The sequence below is a fragment of the Lithobates pipiens genome, unplaced genomic scaffold (genome assembly GCF_037356315.1).
Source record: "Lithobates pipiens isolate NorthernLeopardFrog02 unplaced genomic scaffold, aLitPip1_a1.2 Scaffold_13, whole genome shotgun sequence".
NCBI lineage: Eukaryota > Metazoa > Chordata > Amphibia > Anura > Ranidae > Lithobates > Lithobates pipiens.
This window is the reverse complement of record NW_027507718.1, coordinates 500,164,666-500,184,184: the sequence shown is the minus strand read 5'-3', so window position 1 is coordinate 500,184,184 and position 19,519 is coordinate 500,164,666. Positions and strand designations below refer to the sequence as shown.

At 42.0% G+C, this 19,519-nt stretch overlaps 1 protein-coding gene across 1 annotated transcript; it reads left to right on the top strand.

Moving 5' to 3' along the window:
- The first annotated feature begins 3,209 nt into the window (after positions 1-3,209).
- LOC143976199 (mesotocin-neurophysin MT) lies at positions 3,210-18,958 on the top strand. Its single transcript, XM_077478621.1, has 3 exons — positions 3,210-3,389; positions 14,559-14,763; positions 18,759-18,958. Exons 1-3 carry the CDS (start codon positions 3,258-3,260, stop codon positions 18,806-18,808), a joined length of 387 nt encoding a protein of 128 aa, XP_077334747.1. The 5' UTR covers positions 3,210-3,257; the 3' UTR covers positions 18,809-18,958.
- Positions 18,959-19,519: the final 561 nt, after the last annotated feature.

Here is a 19,519-nt window from a genome sequence, read left to right as displayed (position 1 = left end):
GTCACACCATGCTGCACCCCTCCTAGACACATGCTGGAGAGGCTGGAGAGGCCCAGGGCTAACCAGACTTCCCTACCCAGGGGCTGCGAGCTGTTCTCCTTCCCAACCATTCAGAATGGGTGAGTGTTTTAGGACCATACGGGAACAGGAAGGACTCCACGGACTCCATAGTGCCGGATGGTGGGAGGTCATCTCGAAGTATTTACGTGCAAAGGTGTCTACTGTTTATACCTGCCAAGTGGTGACTGTGCTTTGTTTACCCTGTGGATCACAGATCTCTTGTTGAGGAGAGAGTGCGCCACCACAAGTAAAAGCCCTGGTCCATGGAAGGACTTTAGCTATCAAGTTCCCTGGCCAGTGGCTGGGGAGGGCCTGTGTGACATACCTGGTCCTAAAGCCGAGACATGAGCAGATTCATGAGCAAGCTGAGGCCAGAGCCAGGAAAGAGACAAGAGGTATCCAAGGGCAAGCTGGGTCGATAATGGGTAATCCAGGAGCATAAGCAAAGCAGGGGTTCAGAAAGCAGGAAGCTGAAGACCAGTCAGCAATGTTCATGTGCAACATTCACTCTTTTAAAGGCCTGAATCTGTTGCGCTTTGCTTTCACCAGCAAGCACATGTGTGCGCCATGGTGCACTCGCATTTGCAAGTTCATCTTCAATACGTGTAAATGCTTTCCTGCACAAATGAGATGTGGCCATATTTGAAATTGCCCACTGTGTCAGGCCTACGAGCAACTCTACTCCGGCTAATGTCCTGACAGCCTGTGATGTAGTAGTTGGGTCCACTACCGTTCATAGTGTTGCTATTTTCTGGGATAGTCTCATTCCTTTACTTTAATGTCCCATACACACACGATCGGACATTGATCGGACATTCCGAGAACAAAATCCATGGATTTTTTCCAACGGATGTTGGCTCAAACTTGTCTTGCATACACACGGTCACACAAAATTGGTCAGAAATTGCAAACGTCAATGACGTACAACACATATGACGTGAAAAAGTGAAGTTCAATAGCCAGTGCGGCTCTTCTGCTTGATTCCGAGCATGTGTGGAACTTTGTGCGTCGGAATTGTGTACACACGATCGGAATTTCCAACAATGGATTTTGTTGTGGGGAAAATTTGAGACCCAGATCTCAAATTTTGTTGGAGCCTACAAACAGTTGGTATTTTCGTTGTACACGTTGTAAATGTACAGGGCATTACCTGGGGTATTTTGACCATAGGGAAACAAAAAGCTCAATAAAACTGGTACTACTGCTACTCTTTGTTGCCTAATCAACAGTTATAGTGTCAGATCAACACTGGAGGGCACGAAGAGGGACCCAACAAATCCCTCAGCTCCTCCAGAGGTAGCCCTACACAAGATTCAAAATTGTTGTAACTGGAATAAATTGGGAAAATGTGTAAATCCCAGGGGAAAGTTGCATTTTTAAAAGACCCTAGTGTTATTTCAGGCAGTGGTATCAGCTTTGCCAAACTCCTCCTTGACCTCTGTGGGAGACACAGGAGAGTGATGCTCCTAAAAGTGTCAGTTTTAGAAGAAACTTTACTCAGCTTTAAAGGAGTGCAAAGCTGAGACATGGGCAGCAGAAGAGGCAACTATTTATATTTTTCTTTACAGGGAGCTGTTTGTTCAGAATTTGAGAAAGACAACAGGGTCACCTTTAAGTTTTAGAAGGTGCTCTACAGTTAGCAATAGTCAACGATACTTAGGGGACATTTATATTTACTTGTGATTGGTACCAAAGTCTCAGTGCCAAAAGCTAAAGGGGCTTCTCGTTTTCTAATGACAGACCTGATCAGACATATTAAGAAAGAAAGGGCACAGCCACATTTCTAAAATTGGCCTCTGACAGCCAAAAAGAACCCTTCAAGCTACAAACATCAACAGCTTACTTATTACCAATTCACTTCCCATCTCTACCACCTCTACTGGGACAAGGAGTCTATGAACACTCAATAATCCACAGAGCACTGAATATGGATAATTACCCCTGTGCCCCTCCTTCTTATTGGTCTGCCAATTAGATTTGCATCAGCAATGATGAAATCTAATCAATGAAATCAATTTTGACACACACCCAAGGGAGGTATAGTGCAAATGACCAGTAGTGCCAAAAAGTAACTTGATTAACAGGGTGATAAATATGTAAATGTAATTGATTGAATTTATCTATCTATCTATCTATCTATCTATTGGTTGAACAAGATGGACTATGTGATTAAGTATCATCTATCATTTATCATCTTTCTTTCTTCCTTTTTTTTTGTATTTTCCCTTTCTTTTTCTTTCTTTTTCTTTCTTTCTTTCTTTCTTTTTTCTATGTTTTAGTATTTTCTTTCTTTCTTTCTTTTTCTTTCTTTCTTTCTTTCTTTCTTTCTTTCTTTCTTTCTTTCTTTCTTTTCTTTCTTTCTTTCTTTCTTTCTTTCTTTCTTTCTTTCTTTCTTTCTTTCTTTCTTTCTTCCATGTTTTTAGTATTTTCTTTCTTTCTTTTTTCTTTCTTTCTTGCTTTCTTTCTTTCTTTCCTTCCTTGTTCTATGTTTTAGTATTTTTTTCTTTCTTTTTTTCTTTCTTCCATTTTTTTAGAAAATTATTTTTCTTTCTGACTTTCTTTCTTTATTCTATGTTTTAGTATTTTCTTTCTTTCTTTCTTTCTTTCTTTCTTTCTTTCTTTCTTTCTTTCTTTCTTTCTTTCTTTCTATCTTCCCACCCACAATACAATACATATAAGGTACCTTTGTGTCTTGTGGATGTCTTGAATCAAGTTCTGAGTCATTTCCTTGAATTCTATTTTCTGCACACTATATTTAATTTAGGAGGGAAAAAAATACTTATTTTCGAAAGAATATTTAATCCACACGCATTCTATATTTGGAAGAAGCGCAACCATTTGCCTATTATAAGGCTTAAAAAGGTTGTGACCACTCATAAAATTCCTGCCCACCGCCGACTGACCTTGAGGACAGTAATAATTAAAAGGAATGTCTCGCACATCCTTACATTATTTCTTAACACGTTTCAGAAATCTTCTGACAAAATGATGTGTTCTTTGGAAACCTCACATACTCAACCTTGGGTTAATAATGGAGGAATCTGGTGTCACAGTCAACGTGCTCCTCTAACAGAGTCCATGACGTGGCTGGTGAAGGGGGTGGCTGGGAGGAGTTGCAGGGAGATATATAGCCAGGGCTATAGGACCAGTTGATAGGAGAACTTTCAAATACAGTCAATAATCTTGACACTTGCAACATGATAGCCATGACTTATAGCTCCCTGGCTGTCGGCTTCTTCTGCTTGTTAGCCCTTTCCTCAGCATGCTACATCCAAAACTGTCCGATCGGAGGGAAGAGATCAGTGCTGGACATCATGGACGTCCGAAAGGTAAGTTGCCAACCCTTCAAAATATTTTTCCTAATCTTTGTTGTGGAGTCTTTGCATCTTAGCTAGGCAGGCATGCTCTTGCCTGGAGTACAGAGAGGATCATTTACTAAAAAAGTTGAAAATCTTCAAAGGTGTTACTATACACTTCATTTATCCAGCCATAAGAAAAGTACATTTCTATTCACCTTAATAATGTACAGATGAACAGCCTATTTGCTTTTTAGCAAATCGATCGCTTTGGGTGAAGATTCTCAACTCCTTTAGAGATTCAGCCATGAAATATCTAACTTTGATGCTTTAAATATATGAATATAAACTTTTTTTTGCATTGTAAATGGTTCCCCACTGCAGATAGTAAATAAGGTATATCTGGGACATGGTATGGAAATGTTATAACTCTTGTTGGGTTTTTATTTTTGAAATGTAAGAAAAATAAATATTTTAGACAGGTTTCCTATAATTTCATTAAACTTATATACATAGCGTTACATCCTCCATAAACACACAATATTATTAAAATATTGCTTAAGCTACTAAAATCCATATAGGCTCACTGAAATGTATTTCAAATCCAATGGGTCTGTCTGGATTGTAGTAAAGGAATATTTTGATATATTTTTTTCTTGTTTTGTTTGGCGTGGTTAGAGTATCATTTTTTTATTTTTTATTGTTTTTTTAACAAAATTAACAAAATAATACAACATTTTTACATTTTCTTTTTTAGATATGGCAATACTCCAATCTTAAATCCTACCAAATAATTTTTCCTATATTTTAGTTATATAACAAAGCGTAGATGTTTTTACAATTTTTTTACTTTAGGAAGTATAGTCAGCTGTGAGATGGTCAGTGTCACATAAACTACTGTTCAGATTAATATTGCTGTCTTGGTACCTGCTAAGGAGAATCGACCTTTCTTTTGCCCTGGTGACCATTGACATGGGGGACAGGAAGTGAGGGGAAATCCATAATGTCAAGATGTCACTGAAACAGGAATAGAGGGGAAATCTTCCAATAAGAAAATTTTTGGGTGATGATTTGCTTGTCTTTGGGGAGGTTTACAGGGTTTTAAACTGTTCCCTACTCAAGCTAAAATTTTAAGAAAATTTCTGAAAAAACCCCCAAAAAAACAACCAAATATATATATATATACATATATATATATATATATATATATATATATATATATATATATACATATATATATATATATATATATATATATATATATATATATATATATATATATATATATTATATAATATATCATTTAGATGTCTAGTTATGATGTTTTAGCATAACCATATATACTGTAAATAATGTAATCTAACTAAAATATTACGAGTAGAATTGAATAAGAGTGCAATGGTGCTAACACTATAGAAATTGAAATACGAGGGGGTCTACCAAAGGTTTTTTCGTTGAAAATGGTGAGGAGAAGTAATTGGTCATGTCTGAGAGTGTCCTGTAACTGGGAAAAACGTATCGCCAAGGAAGGTGACAATGTAGTGATGTAATTTGTTTTTGAAATTTTTAATAAAAGTTTAAAAATGTAAAAGAAAGTGTGTAAACTCTTTAAGAAACCCTCGTATTTACATATTCTTAACATTTCCATTAACGTATTTACATATTCCAAACAGTGAAAGATCTCCGAAAACAAACCATTCCTGATCTCTGTAACTGCATGTACTGTAAAATAATATTTTCAAGGAGCTCAACAAAGACTCTAGAATCTGATTTATTTGGTTTCTAACAGCTTATATTAGGGGGCTGGCAGGCTGCCAACATCCTGGTACAATAGAAAACAATAGGAAAAGATTTCAGTGTCTCTGTTGTGAACTTTGAAGGTGAATTCCTCCACGATGCACATAGCTACAGAGGTGAATAAGTGCTTCTTTTAAACTTTAACTGCTTGTTCCGAATATGTTAATACTTTATTATTCATAGTCTGGGCATGGGTTCCTTTTAACATTTAGAAAAAAAGTTTTATTTTACTTTTTGAAGACCCAATTAACCGCTATATTTAGCTGTCATTTCTAATCAAATAACTTAATCTCAATATATGTGACAGATGTACAGTATCTCACAAAAGTGAGTACACCCCTCACATTTTTGTGAATATCTTATTATACAGTGGAACCTTGGATTTTAAGCACAATTCGTTCCAGAAGAATGCTTGTAATCCAAAGCACTCGTATATCAAAGCAAGTTTCCCCATAGGAGTCAATGGAAACTCCAGATAATTTGTTCCACAGTGACTGCTATTGTATGCAGTATCGCATGTGGCCAGAGGTAGGGGGTGCCGGAGACACTCGGAAACACTCGTAGAATGCTCGGATGCACTCTGAGACACTCGTAGAGGCTCACAAACAGTTTCCGAGTGTTTCTGAGTGTCTCAGAAAGTCTCCCGAGCTGCTATGAGTGTCACCGGGCATCATCGCACCTCTGTTCAAATGCGGTACTGCACACCCCAGAGGCTTGAATCCAACTCGTCTGGGGAGACATAATGGAGTCAGGATTTAAAAATAATAATAGCTCGTATTGTGAAACGCTCGTAATTTGCGTTACTCGCAATCCAAGGTATTACTGTATCTTTTCACGTGACAGCACTGAAGAACTTTGCTACAAGTAGTGAGTGTCCAGCTTGTATAACAGTGTAAATTTGCTCTGTCATTTTACGTGGCCTACCACTTCGTGGCTGAGTTGCTGTTGTTCCCAGTTGCTTCCACCTTGTTATAATACCACTAACAGTTGACTGTGGAATATTTAGTACTAAAGAAATTTCACAGATGGATTTATTGCATAGGTGGTAAGCTATCATCGCACCACGCTTGAATTCACTGAGCTCCTGAGAGACCCATTCTTTCACAAATATTTGTAGAAGCACTCTGCATGCCTAGGTGCTTGATTTTATACACCTTTGGTACACCTGTAGCCATGGAGGTGATTGGAATACCTGAATCCAATGATTTGGAGGGGTGTCCCAATACTTCTGCCAATATAGTGTATGTCTTGAATGATCCAACAGATCTCCCGGCAATAACTCTTGACTCGTGTTTCTGTCCACCTGGAGATTTTGGGTGTTCCCATCCATATTTGTGTATTACAGCTCTTCTTGCTACATTCTCCATAAAATAAAATGATTTATACATTTATAAATATGTATAAAATAAATTACCAAACACAGTCGTGAGTGGGAATCACTCATAATGGCCCCAACAGATGCATACCATGTTTGTTTAACAATTTCTGACCTTTATTATTAAAGTGGTTGTAAAGGCAGAAGGTTTTTTATCCTAATGTGTTCTATGCATTAAGATGAATAGCTTTCTGTGTGCAGCAGCCCTCAAAACCCCCTCTAATACTTACATGAGCCCCCTCTTGATCCAGCGATGTCATCGAGTGCCTCGGATGTCTGCTTGGTCCCTCTTGATTGGCTGAGACACAGCAGCAGTGCCAATTAGTCAGTTAGCCAAAGAGAGAGAGGGGGTGGAGCCAAACCGTGGCTCCATGTCTATTGGATACACAGAGCTACAACTCCAGCTCAGGTGCCCCCATAGCAGGCTACTTGCTGTGGGGGAACTCAGCAGGAGGGAGGGGCCAGGAGCACTGAAGAGGGTCCAAAAAGAGGAGGATATGAGGTGCTCTGTGCTCAACCATTACACAGAGCAGCTAATTATAACATATTTGTTATTTTAGTAGAGGAAAAAATGAGACTTTACAATCACATTAATTAATAGCCTGAGCTCAAATAAACAACATTTTGATTTACTATTGCCCATTATTACATGTACCGCTCACCCCCAAAAGAGCGCTAATTTCCATGGGATTTTTTTTTACAGCATTATTGCAGAGGCAGCCAGGCACACAGCAACAATTCACGCTCTACGGCTCAATAGCCAGTCTCAGCCTGGGCATTTGCATTTCCTCTCCCTGACCTGTGGAAAGTTCTCAACAGGCTCAAGGGGAATCAATCAAATGCCCAGACTGTGGAGGCAGAACTTACCAAAATAGCAGGTCACAGCTTTTCTGGCTACAGTTACCCACACAAATTTTATGTAGCATCCTTAGGCCAGGAGGGTCCAAATACAAGTTAGATTTTTATCCAGGCTCTAAAGACTCAATAAGCTCTCAATGCATTACTCTCGCTTTCTGCTACTCAAGGAATGGGGCTAATACACAGGAGTCTGTTTGTAGGAACCTTAAAACTGGTCAGCTGTTCACCCCCAGCTACTTACCCAGTAATAAAACAAAAAGAGAGACAAAATGGCACAAACACTTACCTGAATTTTTGGTCATGTGAGGTACCAGGGCTTGAGTTATCTTTCTTTGGGAGTGCATGGTGGGAAGGCTCATCTTCTGTTACCAATGTCACTTGGCAAAAGTATGGGGTATGCTGCTCCAAAGCCCTGAATTGGGTCACCCTCACGTTGAACGCCAGTGGGGGCTTGTCCTATTCCTATGCTCCACAGACTGTACAAAGCCAAAGAAAAAGACCGGCTGCACATCCAAAAAATGAAAAAATTGAACATTGGTAATTTATTCCAGTGTTTCTCAACTCCAGTCCTCAAGGCGCCCCCAACATGTCATGTTTTCAGGCTTTCCATTATTTTTCACAGGTGATTTGATCAGTTTCACTGCCTTGGTAATTACCACAGCTGTTTGATCTGATGGAAAACCTAAAAACATGACCTGTTGGGGCGCCTTGAGGACTGGAGTTGAGAAACACTGATTTATTCATTTTGACAGCATGAACAGAAAGTTTCTGCCTGAGAGAAGGTTCCAGGTGGTCTTAGAGGTGTCCACTGAAAAAGCAGGCAGACTCTCTCAGAGTGCAACAGGTCTTTTCCTTTTGGTTTGTGCCAATGTCGCTACCTTGTGAAGTAGACGCTTCTCATTGGCTGTTCATCGGTGGGGTCCTCTCAGGTTCCTGAAGACTCCGGCAGTGGTGTGATGATATCGCGAAGAGGGGTGGTAACAAGACCAGCCAACAACGAGCCTGGACTGCAGCGGTGGATCACTGGTCTTAAATCTTGGAAGAGCCGCCATGGAGGGTCACGTGACAGCGGATTCAGGTAAATAAAAAAATAATTTTAGTTATTTTTTTTAATGAGTTTGTGGATAAGTGGGAGTGGGGTGGTTGGAAGGTATGGAGGGTGGAACAATATTTGCTTGGGGAAGGACTTTGAAGCAAACCTGTATTTTGCCAATTTGCTGCCCTGTTTAGCTGTTAGAGCTTGTGAAAGACCTGGGTTCAAATATCGTAGCCCTTTGAACATCACTGCAATTCTCTTGACCCAGGAGCAAAGCCTCATAAAAGCAAGCAAAGAGATAAAGCACATGGCAAAGAAACAGTTTTGTGATATAATGGTAAGCCATTGAAATATCATCAGATGGGGTGATGTGGGCATAGAAATTAGGAAAAAAACTATTTGTGGGGCCACAATGTGTGATTGGTTATGGTTCCATAATAATTTTGCTATCAATGTTCTTCTTAACTCTTTAAGAAGAATACTGCCAGATTTATTTAGCAAAATGTTAATTAATTTCCAACTGCAGCGGGGGAGAATACCGGCATAGCATTAAGTCTCTTCCTAGGAAGGCCCTGGAGAGAAGGGTTGTTGAATCTGCCTTAAGCGAGCCACTTGCCTTGAGGGATTGCCTAGGCCTTTTTTGAGGGAGGGTCTGTGTTTGCTCAATCTAGAGAGAATCCCTTTAAACTTTCGGGATTTGGCCTGGTGCTTGTTCCATGGCAGACTTTATGTGAAGGGCAACCTGAAGCATCGCTCTGCGGAGAACCATGGTTGTTGGAGTGTGGTGGGGTGGAGGAGATAAAAGATAATTTCTTGCTTTGATGTCCCTTCAGTGTGGAAGGCTATAAGTGGGTGGGGGCTCTGGGTATCCCTTTTAGTTTCCCTCTTGAGTTATGCGGAGTGGGTGCATGGGGCCTTTGAGACACATCAGGATTTTGATTTTGAGACACTTTTTCTAGTTAGCTTTGTAGATGGTTTCTTTATGTGGAATGCACGGTGTGAGGTCCCCTTCATCATCTCTGCTCAAGGGTACAATCTGGAGCTCTCATTTTCTTTATACAACTATGGGATGATGGTACCTACTCCTATGTTTATTTATAACCCCTTGAGGCGCTATCGTTTTAATCACGGTGTGACCATTCAGAAAAAAGTCCTTCCTGTCGAAGTGGTGGTGCGCAACATTCTCGGTGAGGTTGGGAAGATTTGGGGTCTTGAGGAGGACAGGTGGTGTCCGGGGGCCTGGACAAAGGTGTGAAGGAATGAAAGATCCCCGTAGCTGCTGTCTGTCAGTTTCTGGGTGTGCAGATTTTCTTTCTGTCCTTTCACGTCCCCTAGATCAGGGCCGTTTTTAAGGCAGGGCAAAAGGGGCAGCTGCCCTGGGCCCTGTCATTGTTGTGGGGCCCAAAGCAGCTGCTTCATACTTGCCTACTATCATGGTTTCAATTTCCTTGTCCCTTGAGGTTTTAGTCCTGTGCTGTGTCCCAATATCTCAGTGTGTAGTGCTGCTACTAATGCTGCCCAGCTCTGCTCTATTGTTGTGTACAGATGACTCACCTGCAGACCCTGTGTTTACATGTAAATTACCAGTATTCATAAGTAAATAGCGGCCGCATTGATATGTATATCATGCCCCCCTGAGGTCAAATCCTTAGTAATTTCTAGCAACCAATCAACAAGCAGAAATCGTGTGCTGTAACCTCTAGCAACTAACCAGTGAGCTGTAATGTGTTCTGTAACCTCTAGCAACCAGTCAGTGAGCTGATTCAGTAAACTGGTTTTGAGTCTAGCTGCTATTTATTGTATGTCTCAGAGCAGGTGGAGAGCGAAACTGCATGGGGGGGGGGGGCAAGAAAAGTTTTGCCCAGGGCCCAATCAATATTAAAGACGGCCCTGCTCTAGATTTTTATATAAGATTGGATTTTTGAAAAAAGGCAGCATACATGGGTTAAATGTGTAACTGTGGGATTGGGGGTGTTTAGGTGGAGGTTAAGGCTTTGTTTAGTTTAATTGTTATAATAATAATATGAAAATGGTCTTGGTTGGTATATTTGTTTTTTCTTTATTTTTTGTTATGGGGAAAAAAGCCATTTTCTGTTTCTATGCTGATGTAAGCTATTTTTGTTTATATATTTTTATTTATTTTGTATATCTGTAAATATGTTTTTATTATGTTTGTAAGATTTTTAATAAACAAAAATGTACACAGCATTCCTTGATCTGACAATTTAAACTCAGTTCGCATTGATCTTTTACTTTTCTGGCCTCGGGGAACTCTACTGGCGTGATCTCTGGTGTGAAGTCCCAGGTCTTCACAACTATGGTGACCATTATGATGGGTTCTCACTCCCTCTGCTGCTTTCTATTTATTTTATATTATGGAGAATGTAACAGGAGGAGCTAGAACACACAAAGGTGGGAACACTCAAAACTTCCAGGTGGAGTCAAAAACTATAGTGTGGAGATTTCACTTTTGTAATATCCAAGACATATTAAAACCCAGGGGCTGAACCCACCTATAACTAAAATGTCACTTTTGGGTTGACTTACTCTTTAAAGTCATCATTTTAAGACCCCTTTCACAGTGGGGCATTTTTCAGGCATTTTTCAGGTGCTTTAGCGTTAAAAAAGCGCCTGTAAAGCGCTTGAAAGAAGCCTTATCTGAAATGCCAATGGGAAAGCCTGAGTGCTTTCCCACTGAGATCTCTTTCACACTGGGGCGTTTTTCAGGCGCTTTAGTTTAAAAAAAAAACACCTGTAAAGCGCCTGAAAGAATCCCCAACTGCAATCCCAATGTGAAAGCCCGAGTGCTTTCACACTGAGGCGAAGCGCTGGCAGGGCGTCAAAAAAAGTCCTGCAAGCAGCTTCTTTGCAGCGCTTATGGAGCGGTGAATACACCGCTCCTAAAGTGCCCCTTCCCAGTGAAATCCTGCAAAACGCTTGAAAACCGCCTGCAAAGCGCTTTTGGCAGTGGCGCTTGCGGGCGCTTTTAATGCTTTATTTGGCCACTAGCAGGGGTTAAAAGTGCCCCCCCCCCCCCAGCGCTCGAAAAACGCTGGTAAAGCACCGCTAGTTTAAGCGGCGCTTTACGAGCGTTTTTTGGGCGCTGGCAGTGTGAAAGGGCACTTAAAGCACTTGGGCTTTCACATTGGGATTACAGATGAGACTTCTTTCAAGCGCTTTACAGGCGCTTTTTTAATTCTAAAACGCCTGAAAAACGCCCCAGTGTGAAAGGGGTCCAAAGAGCATCATTTCTGATTAAGCAATAAGTGGAACTTGCGGTAGCCACGCATATTTCAGCAAAGTTTCTGATTTTGTACAATTTTCCAACAGAAAAAAAAGTGCAAAAGGATTTTAAAAAAAGTTGCATGTGTGGGCATTTTTCATATGCCTTACCCAGATTCTCTTTATTGGCTGCCAGCCACTGGAGGAATTTGGAGCACCATTTTCTCCAGGAAATGAAAATATTTTGTGTTGCATTTCAGTACTCTTTATTTAGCCACCAAACATGACTGTTATCATGGCTTTGTCTTATGAGTATAGGTAAAAGATCGTTTTTGTGTTCGTGGCAATTATGCATTTTTACACATAAATCACTTTTTACTGATTGCCTTCCAGCTTCTAGCAATGTTAATAAGAAATAATAAAGATACAAGTGTGAATGCGGAGCACTGCTGAGTCTTTCATACTATGAGCATGTGAAGGACATCAGTGAAGGTGTATTGTGTATACTTTATACAGAGTGTATGAATACTGATATTCCCGGAATGTAGTTTTGTACTGCAGTTCAGCAACCAGTATACAGTAATGTTGTTCAAACCTTTCAATAGGTATTTGAAAGCGATTTATTTTATATTATATTTTGCTAAGTACATTGAACATCCTGGTAAATGAGCTGCACAAAGCAGCTGTTTTCTTTATGTCTTGCATGAAGAGAAGTGTGATGCTGTATATTCTCATTCTGTAAAGTTGAAGAACGATTTTAAAAATGGTTGTAGATTCCACTTTCCTTAGGAAAAATGTTACTGATGTTAAAAAAAAACATGGACTGATCGGGAAAAAAAATTTATTTCATGTAGGCAGCTGTCATTATAACCAAAGGTAGTAGACCGCTACTACCACTAGCTCAGTCTGCTCTCCTCCAATGATCAGACTTGCCCTGATACGTGCCACCCCCCCCCCCCCCCCACCCCCCCTACAGCCATTTACTGGGAAGAGCTCAGTCTGCTCTCCTCCAATGATCAGGCTTGACAGGTCAGTGTGCTGCTACTTCTCCTCCCCCAGCTCTTATGCAGCTGGGAACAGAGGGAATGTGATCACTTATAAAAAAGGAAAAACAAGGTATTTATAATGTGTTTTTTATATCTATACACAAATGTTTTGCCTTTTATTTCTATTTTAAATTTAAAGTGGTTCTGCACCTTTAAAAAAAAATATTAAAAGCCAGCAGCTACAAATATTGCAGCTGCTGACTTTTAATAAATTGACACTTACCTGTCCCAGGGTCCAGCGATGTCGGCGGCAGATGGCGAGCGATCGCTCGTCTCTCCGCTGCCCCACCGCCATCCTCTGTCAGGGAATTGGGAAGTGAAGCATTGTGGCTTCACTGCCCGGTTCCCTACTGTGCATGCGTGAGTCGCGCTGCGCTTCTCTGCTGGTCCCCGCTGTGTCCTGGGAACTGTGTGTTTCCCAGAACACAACGGGGGGGCGGGGCATCTGCGGCGCTCTGCAGTGGTCTTGTCCCGGAAGTGGGTGCAGATACCTGGATTATCCAGGTAACTGCACCCCCATCCCCCCTGAAAGGTGCCAATTGTGGCACCGGAGGGGGGGAGGGATCAGATGAGTGGAACTTCCACTTCAGGGTGGAGGACCGCTTTAATAGGTTGTTTCACAAGGTGATTGTTTACAATGACTTTAGTGTTAAAACAATCTAACATCTTTGGGCTGCTTTGAACCTGATGTACAAACACAGTGGTCTCCAAACTGAAGCCTGGGGGCTGGATCTGGCCTTTTTGCTTGCTTTTATCTGGGCCTTGGGGCACTTTTCCCTCCACTGCAATTGGGCATATGTCCTCCCACTTACATCAATGAAGGGGGGGCACAATTCATCCCAATGACATCAACAATGGTAAACGACTCTTCCACTGACACCAAAAGTGGGACACAATTCTTTCCACTGACACCAACAATTGAGCATATGTCCTCACACTGACACCAACGAAGGGCCAAAATTCCTCCTAATGATACCAACGATGGAGCACTCTTCCTACCACTGATACCAGGACATTTCTACTCCCTCTGGCCTCAGTCTGCCACATCTGTATGGCCTCAGAGCTCCCACACCTCCAATGAACCAGAACATTTTTTACACTTTAATTATAGCAGTAATTTTGTCATGTCTTATGACACCAAAATATTATATATATTATAAGGCTTTCTGTTGACAGCATTGGGTAAGGGTAAAAGGGGAGGAGGTACTTGATTAAAAATAAGAAAATAAATGAGTCAATAAAGAGTTAAAAAAAGAACATATATTATTTTTCACTTGTCTAAGTATACATAAAGCTACAACAGATTGGTTTAGGAATGGTTAAGACACCTGTCAATGTATGTATATATATATATATATATATATATATATATATATATATATATATATATATATATTGGCACTCAATGGGACCTGCAGCAGGACTTCCAATGTAGTTTAATCAATGTCAACGTTTTGGTGGAGTGCAGCCCACCTTTCTCAAGTCTTCAGAAAGGCAGGATGTGCCCTGCCGGAAAGTTGACTTGGATTGAACTATGTTGGTAAATTCCTCCCGTTGAAGGTCCTGTTGAGTAAAGTCACCTACTGCCTGATTATATTTTATGTAATTTTTTCATGGATTGCACCAAGGCCAGTGGCCCACCTCTAGGCAATATACAGTACACTGTAACAATAGAGGTATAACATGTTTAGGAATAAAATATGTAACTGCTGTTTGCAGGCTTAGTTCACGCAGAAGCCAATATCTCCACTGATTATACCTGTGAGAGCAAGTTCCTCACGAGGGAAAAGGTTTGAGAGTGAAAAGATTTTTGTGCATTTCTCTGTGTCCCCGCTAGCTTTAACCATGCTCTGCTCTGTTTACTCTAGTGCATTCCCTGTGGTCCAAGAAACAAAGGTCACTGCTTCGGGCCAAGTATCTGCTGCGGTGAGGAGCTGGGCTGCTACTTTGGTACTTCAGAAACACTTAGATGCCAGGAGGAAAATTATCTGCCCTCACCCTGTGAATCCGGGAGAAAACCATGTGGAAACAATGGTGGCAACTGTGCGGCTTCTGGCATCTGCTGTAACCACGGTGAGATCCTACAGGAAATGTGCAGACATAACCACTGCTTTGTATAGCACTCAGACTGGCCAGAACCAATTCAGTAATTGGGTGAAAACAGGAAGGCGCCCAAGGCCCGCCAAGAAAGAGTGTTCGCTAGCAGGGCTGCTGACAATGTACTTGGATGGTCGATGCTCTAGGAGAATGTTTCTAAACCCATTCCTAAAAAATACTTGCAACTGGTCATATTTTTAGCGCCCATAATCTGCATTGTGTTAAGGTGCAAAGAAGGTGTATGTAACATCTCTGGCACCATAGGCTGTCATTGATGGTCTTCTTTTGAAAGCTTTATAAGTCTGGTTGTCAACTGGTGGTTCCAATATGTTGAGCCACTGACCCAGAACTAGTATGCAGACCAGAGTTTTGACTTCAAATGCTATGTCCATTTGTTGTTCAGTGATTTAGAAAGGTCTGCAGGTAGAAGGTCAGTATGACAGCCTGCCAACTGATCAATAAGAGAGGTGGCCCTGCTGTGCGATAGCCAGAGCTGTTAGGAGGTTGAGCATTTGTCATGGGTGGCTTTGTTGCTTTGATAGTTTTGGGTAATTCTTCATCTCTCAACATTGAAAAGCCACTGTCAATTGAATGTGGCTGCGGAGATGACTTTCATTGCTGAAGGAATCACAGTGTGCGTAAACCCTTACAATTTGGTTCCTCATATAAATACCATGGCGTGGGCAGATTTCTGCCAGTTACAGGCTGTGCCATGGCCCTCCAGCCTGTCTCTTAGAACAAGAGGGAGGTGAAGCCTTTATTCATCGACATGTAATATCCTGCCCCATTGTGTTTAGCTGATTAGTGGACATGGAGAAGGAGAGAGGGAGTGGGCTATCATTTACTATTGTGTATACACTCACATGTGTGTCTCTATAGTCACATGGGCTTCTCAGATGTGATAAGGAGGAAATATTTAGTATAGAAACTCTCTGAAAACTGAGCATGTGTAGAGTTGCTACCACAGCTGCAACATCCGTAGCTGAATTGAACAGAAGGGGCGATAGAGAGAAGCAGGATCAACCAGGTTTTTTGCAGAATACAGAAAAGGAATCGCATAGGGACTGAGTATGAACAGCATGTAATAAACCATTTATTGATAGTTTTTTTTATGATGTGGTTTTAGTGACACTTTAACCTTTCTGGCACCACCAGTTATACCATGTCAACAGATGTAGAGTAATACCTTCTATGCATGTTACGGGCACCCACAAATTAGACCGTATATTAAATAGCAGAGTGTATTGACAAGTTAAGGTCAATCAAGTTAAAGCATAACAAGGTGTACAATGTATACACCACATATGCCAAACACAAGGCCACGAGCCAAATACAGCCTGCCAAGTCTTGTCATGTGGCCCTCGCACCCAGTTTTGCAGTTGGAACGGATTTGTGCACACACTTATGGCGAGGCACAGTGGGGAAAGATCTCCAGAATCTCAGAGAAAGAACAACCTTCTTGTGCCCACTGTGCGTAGCGCACCCCTAAACCGTGCACTCTGTATATAGCACACCCTTAAACTCTACACTCTGTAAGTAACACACCCCTGAACTCTGCACTCTGTACATAACGCACCCCTGAACCCTGCACTCTGTACATAACGCACCCCTGAACCCTGCACTCTGTACATAACGCATCCCTGAATGCTGCACACTGTACATAACACACTCCTGAACCCTGCACTCTGTAATTAATGAACTCCTGAACTCCGCACTCTGTAATTAATGCACTCTTGAACTCTGCACTCTGTAATTAATGCACTCCCGATCCCTGCACTCTGTAATTAATGAATTCCTGAACCCTGCACTCTGTAATTAATGCACTCCTGATCCCTGCACTCTGTAATTAATGAACTCCTGAACCCTACACTCTGTAATTAATGAACTCCTGAACTCTGCACTCTGTAATTAATGCATTCCTGAACCCTGAACTCTGTAATTAGTGCACTCCTGAACTCTGCACTCTGTAATTAATGCACTCGTGAACTCTGCACTCTGTAATTAATGCACTCGTGAACTCTGCACTCTGTAATTAATGCACTCCTGAACTCTGCACTCTGTACATAATGCACTCCTGAACTCTACACTCTATATGTAATGCACTCCTGAACCCTGCATGTAGCACATCCTGACTCTATGAGGGCAATCATACTGCCGATGCAGCCCATGATGAAATTGAGTTTGACACCCCTGGTATACAGGGTTCCTTGCACGATTTTAGATTACCAGCATGCACTGGAGCTCCACCAACATTAACTGTAGCTCTCTTCTTGGGTTGGTGGCAATCTCCAACTCCCCCTGCTCTTTCCTGGGCTTTTTTTCATCTATTCCCCCCCCCCCCCATATGGTTGCTTTTCTTGCAACCATATACTTGAGTCTAATAGTTCTTTCATCCAACAAAAATAATGGCCACACTTACTGCTCAAACCTCATCTCTCAGCATTCAGTGTTCAAAATGAAAAACCCAATAACAGAACATATCCACTATTGCAATCTTGTGGTGGAAGAGAGGATGTAGTAACAGTAGTTCTGGTTACGTGTGTTACTGGCATATACATATAGAGGAAATAAAGAAAACAAATTCTAGTGCCTGCTAGTCGTGACTTCTTCTAGTGAATGGGACCACTCTACAACCATGTGGAATACACGCAGTTTGAGTAGTGATAATGTGGATTCTAAAGCATACCTCTCCTTGATATGGGAACAAGGGACACCAATCAGCAAAATGATGTAATCTTTCAAATCAGGGACAGTTCCTTTGAAATCAGGGATAAATGGGAGCTATGTCTTAGGGTTTAAAGTGGGTGATGAGTAGATGATATACCACCTGTCAAATGCTCTTTGAAGAGCAATCTGAAAGCGGATCACTATTACGACAGCAGAGCAAGTGTGAATGAGCTCTGACATATCTGCAAGATGAACTTGCTTGAAATTAAAAGTGTTTTTCAACCTTATTGAGACCAGAACCCGATAAATTCTTTCAAAACCAACAGTAAAAAAAGTTTATTCTTGTGCAATAAAAGGCTCTGGAACTCTGTAAGGCTATAGATGGGGGGTGGCTGTCATCTTAGTGGGATGAGAGTTCTGGGGAGGGTAAAGGGGACTCTGCAGCAGATCTGGTGGCCCTTTGGGGGATGAAATTTCTGGAAGGAGCTGGGGCAACTATGGAAGATGGGCTCCTGGAGTGTGCTGGACACTTATAGGGGCATTATGGGGACTGGAGGCTCTGACGCAAGCTAGGGAGCACCCTGAGAGGCTATGAGGCACAGTGGTTGGACTGAAAGCTCCTAGGAGGCTGAGGGGCACCATGGGAGGTTGAGGGGCACAATGGAAGCTGGGGAGCACTGTGGGAGGTTGAAGGGCTCCATGGGAGCTGGGGTGCACTGTGGGAGGTTGAGGGGTACTATGGGAGCTGGGGAGCACTGTGGGAGGTTGAGGGGTACTATGGGAGCTGGGGAGCACTGTGGGAGGTTTAGGGGCACTATGAGAGCTGGGGAGCACTGTGGGAGGTTGTGGGGCACTATGGGAGCTGGGGAGCACTGTGGGAGGTTTAGGGGCACTATGGGAGCTGGGGAGCACTGTGGGAGGTTTAGGGGCACTATGAGAGCTGGGGGCACTGTGGGAGGTTTAGGAGCACTATGGGAGCTGGGGAGCACTGTGGGAGGTTTAGGGGCACTATGGGAGCTGGGGAGCACTGTGGGAGGTTTAGGGGCACTATGGGAGCTGGGGAGCACTGTGGGAGGTTTAGGGGCACTATGGGAGCTGGGAGGCACTGTGGGAGGTTGAAGGGGGCTATGGGACCCGGGGAGCACTGTGGGAGGTTGAGGGGCACTATAGACGCCGTGGGAGGTTAAGGGATCTGCCGCTGGCTGGTGGCCTGTGAGGAGAGAGGCTGCACTTGACAATGGGCCACTGGCCGATAGTTGAAAACTACTGCTGTAGACTAAACTCACCCTTTGTTTCTCCTGCAGAAAGCTGTACCGTGGACCCGGCCTGTGAACAAGACTCTGTATTTTCCTAGTCCTTGTACATACAAACCAGATGTTTCATCCAGTGCAAACCTGCCAAGAACATCTCAGCAAGATGGCACCAACACATCGAGCAGGATACAAACAGCCTGAATATAGGTGTACTGTATGATGAATAAAGTATCTGATAACAATGTACACAAGTCTGCTCTCTAATTACTTGGACATTATTTAACCAGATTTAATTATAGTGGAATTAAACCCTATCCTTTACCCCAAGGAAGCTGCTATCTTAGCCTCTGATTGATCTGCAGTGACCACGGTGCTGCACATGCATACCTCCCAACTTTCTTAGATGGGAATGAGGAACACCTATCAGCAAAAGTATGAAGGCATAGGACACACCCCTTGCCACACCCCCTTAAAGGAGAATTGTACAAAAAAATAAGATTAGTTAAACCCACAAGTGTTTTGTTTTTTTAACACTACTATTCCTTTATATTGGCTTTTGGAATCTACAAATGCAGCAATTTAGAAATCAGATGAAAGGTTTAGCACTGGGAAACACTTTTTGATAGATGAAATGTGCATTTTATATACAACTATATAGATCAGACCAAAATGAGGGACAAATGAGGATGAATGAGGGACGGAGGGACATTTCTCCAAATCAGGGACAATCCCTCGAAATCAGGGACAGTTGGGAGGTATACACATGTAACCAGTCATGATAACAGCCATTTATTGGCTTGACAGTTCAGTTG